This window comes from Arachis stenosperma, chromosome 6 (assembly GCF_014773155.1).
Source record: "Arachis stenosperma cultivar V10309 chromosome 6, arast.V10309.gnm1.PFL2, whole genome shotgun sequence".
In the NCBI taxonomy this organism is placed as follows: domain Eukaryota; kingdom Viridiplantae; phylum Streptophyta; class Magnoliopsida; order Fabales; family Fabaceae; genus Arachis; species Arachis stenosperma.
In genome coordinates, this window is record NC_080382.1 from 13327778 (window position 1) to 13341261 (window position 13484).

At 36.9% G+C, this 13484-nt stretch overlaps 2 protein-coding genes across 2 annotated transcripts; one reads left to right on the forward strand and one right to left on the reverse strand.

Moving 5' to 3' along the window:
- Positions 1-944: 944 nt before the first annotated feature.
- LOC130935630 (DNA-directed RNA polymerase V subunit 5A) lies at positions 945-2308 on the reverse strand. Its single transcript, XM_057865461.1, has 4 exons — positions 1915-2308; positions 1651-1827; positions 1447-1560; positions 945-1328 (listed from the first exon to the last, which is right to left on the reverse strand). Exons 1-4 carry the CDS (start codon positions 2200-2202, stop codon positions 1203-1205), a joined length of 705 nt encoding a protein of 234 aa, XP_057721444.1. The 5' UTR covers positions 2203-2308; the 3' UTR covers positions 945-1202.
- A 2667-nt stretch (positions 2309-4975) lies between these two features.
- On the forward strand, positions 4976-12364 carry LOC130933700 (protein FAR1-RELATED SEQUENCE 5-like). The gene is made up of 5 exons (XM_057863320.1): positions 4976-5702; positions 8704-11102; positions 11555-11782; positions 11842-12064; positions 12285-12364. The coding sequence occupies exons 2-5, from the start codon at positions 8730-8732 to the stop codon at positions 12362-12364; spliced, it is 2904 nt and encodes a 967-aa protein (XP_057719303.1). The 5' UTR covers positions 4976-5702; positions 8704-8729.
- The last annotated feature ends 1120 nt before the right edge of the window (positions 12365-13484 follow it).

Genomic DNA, 13484 nt, shown 5'->3' on the forward strand with positions numbered 1-13484 from the left:
AACCGTGAATGCATCAATACATTTATTTATCATTTTTCTTATAATTTAAATGAAATATTTTCTATAAAACTAAGGAGAATGATAAATAAATGTATTGATGCATCCACGATTGATTTTGTACCTATGCAGTTTGTACTTCGACCACACGGCGGGACTATATTAAAACTAAATAAAACTTTTTTGGATTCAAATAGGACATAGGATTACGCCGGATCAATTTAGTACTTTACCCTTAAATATATTTATACATTTTTCAATTTAATTACTAAAATAAATAAATGTCGTAGTAAAGTAATAAAATGTCATATCCAAATAATTAAATTTTTTTTCTAATAGTATAATCAATACCAAATATATATTTTCATACGATTATTAATTGGTAATTGATTTTTTGGATATATATAATATGATTGTCCAATTAAAAACAATTATGTTGCGTTGTATTAAGCACTAAAAAATGTAAAAAAATCTGGGTGTACACTCTACAGTTGGGGAGACTGAATTTGACAAGATAATTTCCCTCCCGACTATTTTATTGATGAAAGCATGCATTAATATCCAAGCTGCCAGCACAGTTATCATTCTTAATCCAAGTTTATGCTACAAGTTTTTGTTTCTTTGGGGGTTGACTATAGTATAGCCGAAGTGTCCATAAAGACATAAACATTACTTAATTTGTGTTCACGTCTTTTGACAAATTATCTTTGCGAGCAATTAGATCACACCAAACTTTATTGAATCAAATATATATCAGAATTTGAAGCAACCTAAAAGAGCTATTGAATGATAAGCACCATAATTACACAAGGAGAATAATTTCTAACTTAAAACACAACATAAAAATTCCAGCAACTAACTATAATTATCTTTTTAAGACTAATGCATGTTTGGATGGGGAGATTAAAAAGTTAACATAGGGTGAATATTTGATGTGTAAAATGACATGTCCATGAAAATATCTCTTTACTTTTACTTCCACATGAAACATACCCTTGGTAAGCCAAAAGTTAACATAGTGCAGTTTGTGATTTCCAAACTAGTCATACAAAGAAACTGTTCAATGTGGATTTGTTCATCTGCTGGAGTGAAATTCACACAAACCGCATGCAAGTTACTGCATAAGCTTATAATTATACAATGATATACTAACTAGTTCTTAAGCATTTCTACGAATTCTACCAGCAGCATACAAGAAAGAAGCATCACCAAACGCATCGATAGGCGACATGCATCTGAGTGATATCACCACTGTAAGTTATCTTAACTACTTGCCCTTTCTCTAGTCCATAGTATCTTGCAATTGCATCTGTTTGTAGAATGCGGGGTAGCTGACAACAACAGCTTTAAATCAGAATAATGTGAACAATAATTCTGACTCTAAGATGGTCACAATCAAATTTTATGCACAAAAAACATGTAATGCATGAGAACCATACATAAACTGACCTGCTTTTCTTCTAAATTGTACTTCTTTAGGAGGTTCTTTTTCTGTTTGTCAGTTAGAATTTCATGCTTTGGCTTCAATACATGCTTTGTAATATTAATAAGCAAGTCTGTGATCTGAACCATAAGGAGAAAAGGTTGCATGACATTATTAACTTTGGTAAGCAGAGATAAGAACAAGTATCATAGATTTGCATATCCTGATACCTGAAAGATTTCAACTTTGAATGAGAAAAGATTGACAGCTTTCAAGGCCTGGCTAGTAATAGTACTTTGAACAATCAAAATGAGGCCAGTTAAAGTTTCTCTATTGACAATCTGCGCTGCAATGCTGCGGATGGAAGTAACTTTCACAATGTGTTGGCCACAGAAGATAACTAAAATCTGCAATCAATTTCAGCAAGCAAGAGAATCAATCCTCTTTTTACTTATAAACCCTAAAGGCAGCAACTTTTTGAAATAAGAGCGTACCCTCTTGGAAGGATCAGAGAGGTGAGTGGCGGAGAAGCGGAGGCGGTCGACGTCAGGGGAATCACCGTGAATGGCTCTGAATTGGGAGAGAGAGAGGTCGATTTCAGAAGCAGGGATGGAGTAGCCTCTGTCCTTGAGCATCTCTAGGGTGGTTCTTCGGGAGAGGTAGTACCTGTGGGACTCATGGCTACCTTCCTCGAAGTATCCGATCAAGCACTCACCGTAGTCCTCCTTGCCCTTGCCGTTGCCGTTGCCGTTGCCGTTCTCCACCATCATCGCTTCCGCCATCTTCTTCTTTCTTCCCACTCTGCTCTGCTCTGCGCTGCTTTATTTATGTATTTATTACTTTTGACCTAATGCTTATTTATATGAAACATCTTTTTAATACAAAAGCTAGAAGGTAATTAAAGTGATGAACCACTATTTTTTCTTCTTAAAGGTTGCAGAATCTGTCACATTATTATTCCTAATTATGTTGGATTAATAGGCTGATAGCGGTGATGATTAATTTGTTGGGCTCTTTTGGTATGTGATGCCCCATTTTTGTCAAATATTATGGGTTAAGGTTTAGTCTTCATATTATTTGGCCCATGAGTAGGTTTGGGTTTAGTGTGAATAATTTTTGGTCCATTTGCTCTATGCAATAATATATATATATATATATATAAATTTAACCAACTTGAGTTGGTTGAGTAGTCAGTTCACTGGTCTACTTAATCAAGTGTTGGTGGTTTGAATTTCGCACCATGTGCACGCAGCAATCCAATGGCCAAACACTTATCTATGACAGATTAATCTTTAACCTGTAGGATTGAGGGATACCGTGAACAACTAATTTATATATATATATATATATATATATATATATATATATAAAATATTTTGTGAACTTTTTTACTTTAAAAAAACTTGATCTAAAAATAATAATTAAAGTATATATATATATATATATATATATATATATATATATATATTAAATGTTTTAATAAAATATATTAAAATATTTAATGGTTTTTAGTTGTTAGTACAAATATTTTTTAATAACATTTTTGTTGTACTAAACTTAATTATCAAATTTAATTTAAATTTAACTAGTCATGAATTTTACATTTTTCAAGTATTCTTTACTTGTATAAGTATATAACTAATTTTTTATTAGTTAATATTAGTTAATTTTTTTATATTTTTATTTTTTGAAGAGTTTAAAACTTATAATTAGTATTTAAAGTTTAAGATAAAAAAATAATGTTTTCAAAATTAATTAATATAAACTAAACAATAATTGATACACTAATTGAATTCTTTTGACTTTATATCTTAATGTTAAGACTTTTGTACTATCTTCTCTCTTTGTTCTTCTTTTATAAGTCACTTTAATGTATGTTAATTTCATATTTTGATGACATTTATTATTAATCTATAAAGATATTTAACTTATAAGTGTCGTATAAATATGGTGATAAATATAAAAATATGTGTTTATGGGTAGAATTTGATTAAGCATTGACTCAATTTAATTGAGGTACCATAAAGTGAAAAGAGTAGAGGTTTTTTAACAAGCCTCTTTTTTCTTTAATATGCAAACATAAAGCCTTTTTCAGTTTGGATAATGTTTTTAATTGAAAATATAAATTTAAATATATGAGAGTAGAAAAAAGTTTTTTTTTTTATTTAAGGTAATATTAAATACAGTTAACTGAAACTGAATCCTATTTTTGATTGAACAAATTTGCATTCAAAAACTAGAACTAGTACTGTACTAGTAAAAATCTGGAAGTGACAGAGAGACTCTCTACTTTGTGGTTTCAACTTTGAGGGTGGGATGCTGCTTTGGTTACCCGGCTGTGACCACTTATCTTACTCACTGTTCACTGTTTGAGTCAAGTGAGTGAGTGATCATAGCAAATTCAACCTCAACTACAACTTTCTCGGAGACAGTTCTAGTTTTAGATTCCCACATTTTAAGATCCATAAAAATGTACTATTTTAAGGTTACTTACTTGTCATGAAAAAAAAAAAATTGTTAATCTCTCTTTTTATTTTTATTATAAATTTAATTTTAATACACTATTAATATAAAATAATTTTATACTGTATCTAATTATATAATATTACGTTATACTATAACAATTTTTTATATTGACCGCATGAATAGCCATTAAAAAAAAACGAATGTAATCACACAATGATATAAAACACTTTATATCATCAGTACACCAAAATTAAACTTTTTTGTTATTGCATTCAAATTGCCTCAAAAAGATTAAATTCAAAACATAGTTCTTAAGTGATTTAAGAAACGACCACTTCCTATATTTAATACCTCCATAAGTATCCTAAGAATAAGAACACTTGATATATAGTTGTTATCTAAATCAAATTTTAATTAGTTCTCTTTTTAGTTTTTAATTTATTTTCCATGATTATTTTACTGTTCTAGGCTTTTGGGACCACCGCTTCTGACTTTCTGGGCTGGGCTCGTAGGCCCAAATCCATTAACTATTCAATGCTTTGAAAAGAGGACTTTATAGTTTATAGTAGTAGACTATAATAAAATACAAGAAGTATCTGTATGACTGTATTAGTATCATTTAAATAAAGAGATTATGGAAGAATAGAAGATTAGGAATTCATACATAGAACTAATGACTTTGTCATATTTGTCATTTATTTAATTAAATCACTTCCCAGTTCCCAATGTTTTCCAGCTTCAGGTGTATTCTACTATCAATACCACCTTATTAATTAACTTACTCAAATTAGTGCTAGCAGTCTTCTTTTAATAATGTTAATTGCATGGCATTTAAACATTGCTTATTTAAATGGATGAAATGCTAATTGGGTAGTACATAGAGGAGGGCAGAGTAGCAGGTAGACACACACAATAATGGTCTGAACGTGAAGACTGAACCATACGGATCCATGTTTTAATGACATTGACCCTCTCAGTAAACAGTGTCATCCTATATTGGCTGAAACTGACAAAGCTTTAAAACTCAGAAAATCATAACCAATCCCACTAAATTCCACATATTATTACTTCTGTTTGTATATGGGGGAAGACTAGTGTACAGATGTAAATTGAGAAAAGCGTACAGAGAATTTGTTTTTTGTGGCTGGAAGTGGACACGTGTGACGTTTAATTTATAACGGAGAAGGCTTTGAGGGTGTGAGATTTGATGTAAGCTCAGAAGGCTTACTAGTGGTGAGCCGAGTCGAAGAGGTATGGAATGAGGACTGGATTTGATGGTGGGTCATTGTGGCTGTGGGCTTTGAAAAAAACACTTGCGGGTCAATTTCCAAAAAAAATATTTCTGAGTTACGGGGGGAAAAGGAAAAAGTTGGCAGCACTAGGATCGCAACGAAAGCCCTACCCACTTTGGCCGTAGCAAACGGGGCTCTCGCGTCTCCTTCCGTGAATCTCGTTGCCGGCGTCAGTTGCGTAGGTCTGGGCGCCGTAGCACGGACGCAGCGGAGGTCTGAGGTGGTGTTGCAGCCGTGGTGTCCAGCGGGGGACGTGGGTGCGTGTGATCTGAGGCCGAGGGGTAGGACGACTTCCTTGCGCGAGGTCCCGACGCTGAAGGATGCAGTGAGCCGTACGTGCCGTCTGATGCGGAGATCCGGCCGCCGTTCCACGGAAAAGAAGGCTGTGGAAGGTCCAAGGAAACAAAACTCTGCCGCTGAAACAACGCATTTCCTGTCAGATCTCAGTTTTTATCTGAAGATTGTCACTTCTCCCCCGATTTGGGTTCTCGCGGTTGGTGGACACTGATACAGTTCAAAGTCAGGTGTGTTGTATTTTCATTCCTTTATTTGAATTTATTTGTAAATTTGTGCATAATGTGATAGGTTTTACTGCTGTGGGTTTTGTACTTTAATTGTAGCCTAAGGATATAGATGGGGCCATGTTCGCATGGAGAGAACACCGAAAAGGGAATTAGGAGTTTAAATTTTGTGATTTAGATTCGAAATGTATTAGGCTAGGGACAGATATCTGCGCCGTGGATTATCAATTTTTATTGAAAACAAATGATAGTATAGGTTCATACATAAGTAGAATGTCTATCGTTGTGATGTGTTGATGTTAGATGAATCCGGCTCACCAATCAGGATCGGAAAATAGTTGAAGGTGTCTGATTTTCGTCTACTGGACCAATAGTCCAATAGGGGTTAGACATGGATATTGTTCCAGGCATGTGATTGGGGATTGGGAAACATCCTATGGAATCAAATGAAGCTTTGCTCCTTTCCGGAGTAAGCCGAACATCCTACTTGCTACACGATTATGACTACTCTGGCAGGGGACCTGCAGAAAGCTCCCACGCCAATGCAATTCTTTCAATTTAGGATTTTTAACTTAAATAAATTTTATAGAACCCAAATTCACTGATATCCAATGAGATCTACAACATGATAACCCTTTTCCTATTATTATATAAATCGTCCTAGTCTGTGTAGGATTAAATAAAACGTAAACCATTTCAGGCTGGAACTGGGAAGGGAAACAAAGGGTAAATGGTGCCAGGGTCCCTAGAGTTAAAAGGAGAACGTAAATCGTTCGAGGCTAACATGTTGTTGGCTTAAACCTCATTGCTCTGCCACGATTTACACACAAAGGAGACCCTACATACCCTGGCGCGATTCACGTGTTACTGACTTACTGGGTTGGGAAGATTTATGCTTGTAATGTTGTTGAGTTGATTGCATGGCAAACTTAACTACCTTAGTATGTTAGATCATATAGTGTGTTGGATCATATAGTATATGCTTAATATGCAATATAGAATAATTTTGAAAGAAGACCTTGTTCCACGGTGGGTTTAATGAGTTAGGGTATATGTAGTTTAGGGTAAGACGTAAGAAATTAGGCATCTTAGCAGCTTCGTTAACACTCTTACTATAGAGTGATGGTTGTATAATAGGGTATTTTAACTTATAATATTTTAATTTTAATTATATTTATTCAAATTTTAACTTAAGATATAAAAATATACTTTTTATAATTTCAATGATTGATTTTACTGAGAAGATTAAATTAAATTAAAAGAAATACTGATAAATTATAATAAAAGAGCACTAAAGTTTAATAGATAAATTTAAGTTTTTTCTTTTAAAAAAATGTCAGAGGGTGTTAAAAAATGTAATTTTGCATAAGTTAAATTTATGTGGACTTGAGTAACATAAATTAAAGTTTTTACAGAATGACAAACAAAATTTTATAAAAAATATGTATGAACAAAATTGATTAAAAAAAATCATATCAACAATGAATACTAGAAATTTCATAGAAACTTAAATTTATGTTATTCAAAGCATTATGAATTTATTTTATTTTAAATTATATTTTTTAACACCTTTTGACATAATTTTTAAAAAAATAACCTTAAATGTATACATTAAAACTTAGTACTCTTTTTATTATAGGTTGCTAGTATGCCTTTTTTTTTAATATAATTTAATCTTAATAATGAAATTATAAGTTTTTTTTTAAGTTAATATTTAACCGGATTTAATTTAAATTAAAATATTAAAAGTAAAAGTAGCCTATTATACATAAATTGTGCCAGGGTGAGAAGGGTCCATTTGTGTGTAAATCGTGGCAGCCCAATGAGGTTTAGCCCGACAACATGTTAAACCTATCAGTCCGGACGATTTACGTTTTCCTTTTAACTCTAGGGACCCTGGCACGATTTACCCTTTCTTTCCCTTACCAGATCATGCATTAATCGTTCCAGGCTGAAATGGTGTACGTTTTATTTAATCCCACACAGTCTAGGACGAATTATATAATCATAGGAAGAGGGTAATGACGTTGCATATCTCATTTCAGGGGAACCCATTAAATTTGGGTTCTACAAAATTTATTTAAGTAAGAAACCCTTCAATTTATGTCTATCATACGTCTTCACTGATGGGATTTTGGAGGTGTCCCTTTTATTTCTATTGCTGCCACCATCCCTTTATTGTTCGTAGCCCCTAAGGGAACCCGTAGCTGTTGTAGGTGCAAGCTGTTAAATGCATCAACATTTTCATTAAGATGTCCTTGGCTGTTTATAGTTAGATAGTGGTATTGTTATACGGAAGAGGTTCTGAAATTCTCTGCAGCTAATGGATTTTTCTGTCACACTGATTCATAACTCAGCAATAAATATTATTGAATTTTCCTAAATACTTTCAGAATATGAAGTCATCTAAAACCCAAACTTGTGTGTATGTTGAAACAGAATATCCTGTGTTGTAACTTTGAGACGAGTTATGCCATTGGCAATGTTCTTAAAATTTAGCAGTCGAGAAACTATGTAACCCTTGCGGATTGGTGTTAGTAATCATTGGCTGCTGTAGTGATTAGGAGTGCAATTGCAAAGTTCATCTGTAACAGGGCTGTTATGATAGGGTTATGAACGTATTTCAGGTTGAGGTGTTGTGTTTGTAATATTTCATGGAAAATATAATAGGATTAGAACTCAACATGAGATTTCCTTGTCGTGATCGAAATAATTTTCATTCATATGTGAGAACTTGAATCTGAAGCTCCTTTTTTCGCATTTGTTACTCATGATAGAGGAAGATCTTTGAGGACATTTCTTGAAGGGAATATCTATTCGTGAGGGAAACGGATGTCCCGGGCTTATGATGTAGTTGATTTTGCATAAGACGTTAGGGTGTTGTCCGTTACAGTGGTGTGTGTTCATGGTTGTTTGGCTTTTTAGAATCTGCAGTATAATTTGTGAAGAAGTTTCATGGGCGGAGTGGTTGACTGTAACCTGTTGCACACTTTCATGTTTTCAGGCTAGAACTGTGAACCGATAAGTCCGATGGATTTCAATGGGATTTTTGGAGCTGAATTGGAAGAGTCGGATGACAACAGCTCCGATGGAGACCGTGGCTGTTATTATGCGAGTGACGAAGAAGGGGACGAGGATGAAGGTGACCCAACAGGATGCAGAGAAGATGAAAATGGTAACCTCTCAGGTGGTGCCAGTCATGCCGGGGATGATGGGAAAAGTCGTCCAGTTGTCGCAGAGGATTTTATGGGCAGAGAGTTTGTCGGGGAGGAGGATGCCTATCTTGCTTACAAGGAGTTTGCTAGAATGAGGGGTTTCGGGGTCCGCAAGGGCGATGTGGGGCGTGTCGACGGGGTTTTGGTCAGGAGAGACTTTTTCTGCCATCGACAGGGCACAAGACATGCTAAGCACTATGATCGTCCTGAGCGAGTTAGGGAGGAGAGGTTGGAGAGTCGAACCGACTGCAAGGCGAAGTTGAAGATTTTCTATGATGTGCAACGCAGTGTGTGGAAGGTCAGGAGCATCTTCGATGAGCACAACCACGAGCTTGCTCCGGCCATGTTTTCACACCTCGTACCTAGCCATCGCTCGATGAGTGATGGTGACAAAGCACAAGTTGATAGCATGAAGCAATTTGGTATACCAACTGCGAAGATAATGGCTTACATGGCTGGTCAATCTGGAGGGTATGGAATGCTGCGATTTACAAAGCGTGATTTGTATAATTATATACATGGTCAAAGGCTGGCCCGAATCAGTGATGGCGATGCTGCAGCAACGATCAGTTACTTGGAGGGCAAGGCGAATGCCGACATGACGACTGTAGCACATTACACGCGAACTGCCGATGATCGGCTGGGGAGCCTTTTCTGGGTCGACGGTGAAATGATGACCGACTATCAGTTATTTGGTGATGTTATGGCCTTTGATTCGACGTATCGGTCTAATAAGTACAAGAAACCGCTTGTAGTGTTCTCTGGGTCAAATCACCATAAACAGACAACCATTTTTGGATTTGCGCTCCTGGAGGATGAGGAAGTTCGTACTTACCGGTGGCTGCTGTTAAATCTTGTAGATGTAATGGGAGAGAAGACTCCGTGTGTTGTTGTCACGGATGGGGACAAAGCGATGCGCGCAGCCATCGCGGAGGTGTTCCCGGCAGCAAGGCACCGGCTGTGTGGGTGGCACTTGGAGAAAAACTGTGTTCAACGGGTTAAGGATACGGAGTTCCGAAAGGTTTTTAAGAAGGCTATGTATGCGAACTTCGAGGTGGAGGACTTCGAGGAATATTGGAAGACGGCGGTGGAGTCACTTGGCCTACAAAATAATAGTTGGGTTCAACAAACATACGAGGTTAAAGAAAGTTGGGCAACAGCATATCTCCGGGGCACTTTCTGTGCGGGATACCGAACAACCTCAAGGTGTGAGGGGATTAATGCATACATAAAGGGGTTCCTGAAATCCACTGATAGCATTTTGGAGCTGGTGCACAGCTTAGATCGCGTTGTAAAGGTTTATCGAAACAACGAAGTCACGGCGCAGTTCTATTCTACGTACTACAGCCCCGTGTTAACAACCGGGCTTGACTCTATCGAGCTTTTTGCATCGAAGCTGTACACTCGAGCAGTTTTTAGAGAGGTCAAGAAACAAATCAGGGGTGTTGCAACCTTGCTGTTTCGTGGGAGAGACAGCATCAGCACCACGGTTGTCTACAAGTTTTCAAGGATGGGCGCGCCTGGTAGGATTCACAAGGTTTTATTCGACCCAGATGACAAGAAAATTCAGTGCGACTGTTCGATGTGGAATAGTGAGGGTATTCCATGTAGTCACATATTCTGCCTGATGAAGTACGAGGGTTTGGAACAAATACCGGACAGCCTTATTGTGAGAAGATGGTGCAAGGATGCAAAGGATTCCAGACGGATGCCGGTGACAATGAGACCTGGAGATGAAGGTCGCATGCTTAGGTATGCCGCACTTTCTTCGGCCACAAGCTTGGTCGCAACACTTGGTTCGGATGAGCGTGAAGACTTCGAATTCGCTAAGGAGAGCATCGCGAGTCTAATAGATAAGCTACGTCACAGAGTTTATGAAAGGGCAGGTGGTCAGCCAGGTATGTCGGGGTGGAAAGCGATGAAGGACCCGGTTGTGGCAAGAACAAAAGGTGCCCCTAAGAGGAAGAAGGAGTTCGACCAATGTAGTCAACCCGACGTGCGAGGGAAGAGGCGTTGCTGCACCAAATGTGGCACACCCGGGCATACCAAGAGGACATGCAGCGGGTACTGTGCACGAGGGGTGTCCGGGATTGGTAATGGGGTCTCCCCCACGGATGGCAACGGTTCGCATGACGGCCCTGCAGCCGCTTCAGCGTCTCTTCCGACCGAGCTCGGTCATGCGTATGAGGTAATATAAGGAAACATCATTAGGCCCAAATGAATGTGTTGCTTCTCAGGTTTCACCTCTGTGTGAAATTGTGGAATTAGTTTCCTGGATCAGATCACACCGCAAACCTTAGTGTTGTTTTACACTGAAATATTTAGGTAGATGCCTTATTTTTGAGTATATTGCATGTTATTCCCTGAGTTAAAGGACCATCTGTGATGTTATTTGTGGGTAGGAATTGCCTTATTTTTTAGTATATTGCATGTCATTTGAGTAATATGTATCCTGATTGGAACGGTGGTATATCTTGAGATAAGTAAAGAAATTAAGGTAGAAATGTTAACTCGTTCTAAGTGAACATGAAAATGGGAGATTTTGCTGTATCCTACTTGTTGAACTTAATTACATGTATTATTTTTGGGCCTAGCGGATTATATTTTTCACAGAATCTAAAATAGCATACATGCTTGCAGGATCAAACCTCGGGTCACGGCGAAGCTGGTCTGAATAACGTGTCTACCTCAGCGGCAAATACATCCTCCATGGTGAGTCGGAGAGGTAGTCCATGTTGGCGTCCTCCGTTTTCTGGCGGGGAAGTGGGGGGAACTTCTTCCTTGGGGGCCAACACATCCACCAATTCTATGCATCCCAACCTTGCTCCGGGCACCAAAGCGATCCGCCGCCGCACGCCGGGCACGGGAGTATGTCAACTCCGATGAGGGCTATGAATGAGGACTTGTTTGAACGGTGGCTGCTCCAGGTACGGGGTTCTCCTGAGATGTACTCCAATATTTTGTCTTTGGATGTATTAGCAGCTCGGACCTGTCCACTAAACCATGTGCCTTTTCATGTTGAACAGAATGTGATGGGTCGTCGCTCGTCGAGCAATATGCAGGGGGATTTCCCACGCGTGGAACTTGATGTTAAGCTGGGGGATAACACATACCGAATACTTTGTGTCTTGCAAAAAGTTATTATTTTCGGTAAGGTCTGTCTTGCTAAGTGGAAGCTGCAGATTTCACTAGTGTGTGCTCTGTTTTTCTGATTTATTGTAACTACATTTCTAGTGTCTTGCTGGTGACAAATTGAAGCATTATTTGAGGTTTTAGTTGGGTTTGTTTAATTTTGTCTCCGGAATAGCTTGGCCTATACTCAGTTTCTCACTATGTTCGTAGCTCCCATTGTCTGCATAATTATGGCCAGATGATGTTATTTGCTTCGTTGATGAAGATGGAGAATCTGCTTTCTTAGTAGAAGGACTGGCTGCTGAAGGCTTTGTCTGAGTTCCTGTAGGCTTTGAAGTTGAACTTGTTTGAGTAAATTTAGGCTCTGAACTTGAATGAATTTCTTGGTGTTGCTATTTGGAATATCTTAGCTGTAGGTTGCATAGATGTCTTTTTTTTTGGTAAAATGCATCGATGTCCTTTTTGTGCTGACATTATTGGGTATTAATGTTTGGGCTTCCATGGAACAAATCCATTTAGCATGTACTGTTGCAAACGGGCCATGAGCAAACGCTAGGTCGGATGGGCCACGTATAAGGTTCATTTTATTTTGGGGCTTTTTTGGCGGGTCCCATAATGTCAAAGCAAGGGTCCGAGGATGCGATCTCAGAATAAGGAATGCTCGTCACAACCCCTGGGCTAACTTCGTTGTTAGCATTGTTTGTGCAAAATAAAATATCTGTAAAAACCTTGCACCCATTAAGTAACTCGTATTTAATTTATTTTTTTTTGGTGTGAATCCAGCCATGGTCCACTTCAGTATACATTTCTTTAAAAAACAACTATAGAGTTACATAATTTTTCTTTCCGTAAGGGTATGTTTGGATTTTTGCAAGAAAATGGAAGGAAATAAAATAAGATAACAGTAAATGGAAGCAAAATTTGAGTTCTTTGTGTGTTGTTTTGATGAATAGAAACTAAAAGGAAAGATAATAGAGGAAGTTTTTTCTTTTGTTTAGAAGAAAAGAAAAGTGAGATGAGATAAAATCACATTAGTATAATTTTACAAAGACACCTTTATCATAAAATAAAAAACAAATGTTTTTATTTATTCCTGTTTTATAGGCTTTTATAAATAGTATAAAACATTATAATTTTATATATTTGACTAAATTTAATTATCTAATACGTATCATATTTAAATTTAAATTTTTAATCCAATAACATGTTAACACTAAATTTATATTAATGTCTGTTAATTGGATTTGGATCTATAATTTTTTTTTAACACCAAAAATGGTCAATTCTCGATCTAGTAAACATCACTTAATTTCTTAGAAATTTTGTATCAAAAGAAACATAATGTGTTGTGTTATATAAGAGAATCCCCCTAAATTGAAACCGTTTGTAATTTCATATAGAATTACAGGTCGAACCAAAACAAAATACTTTTTCTTGA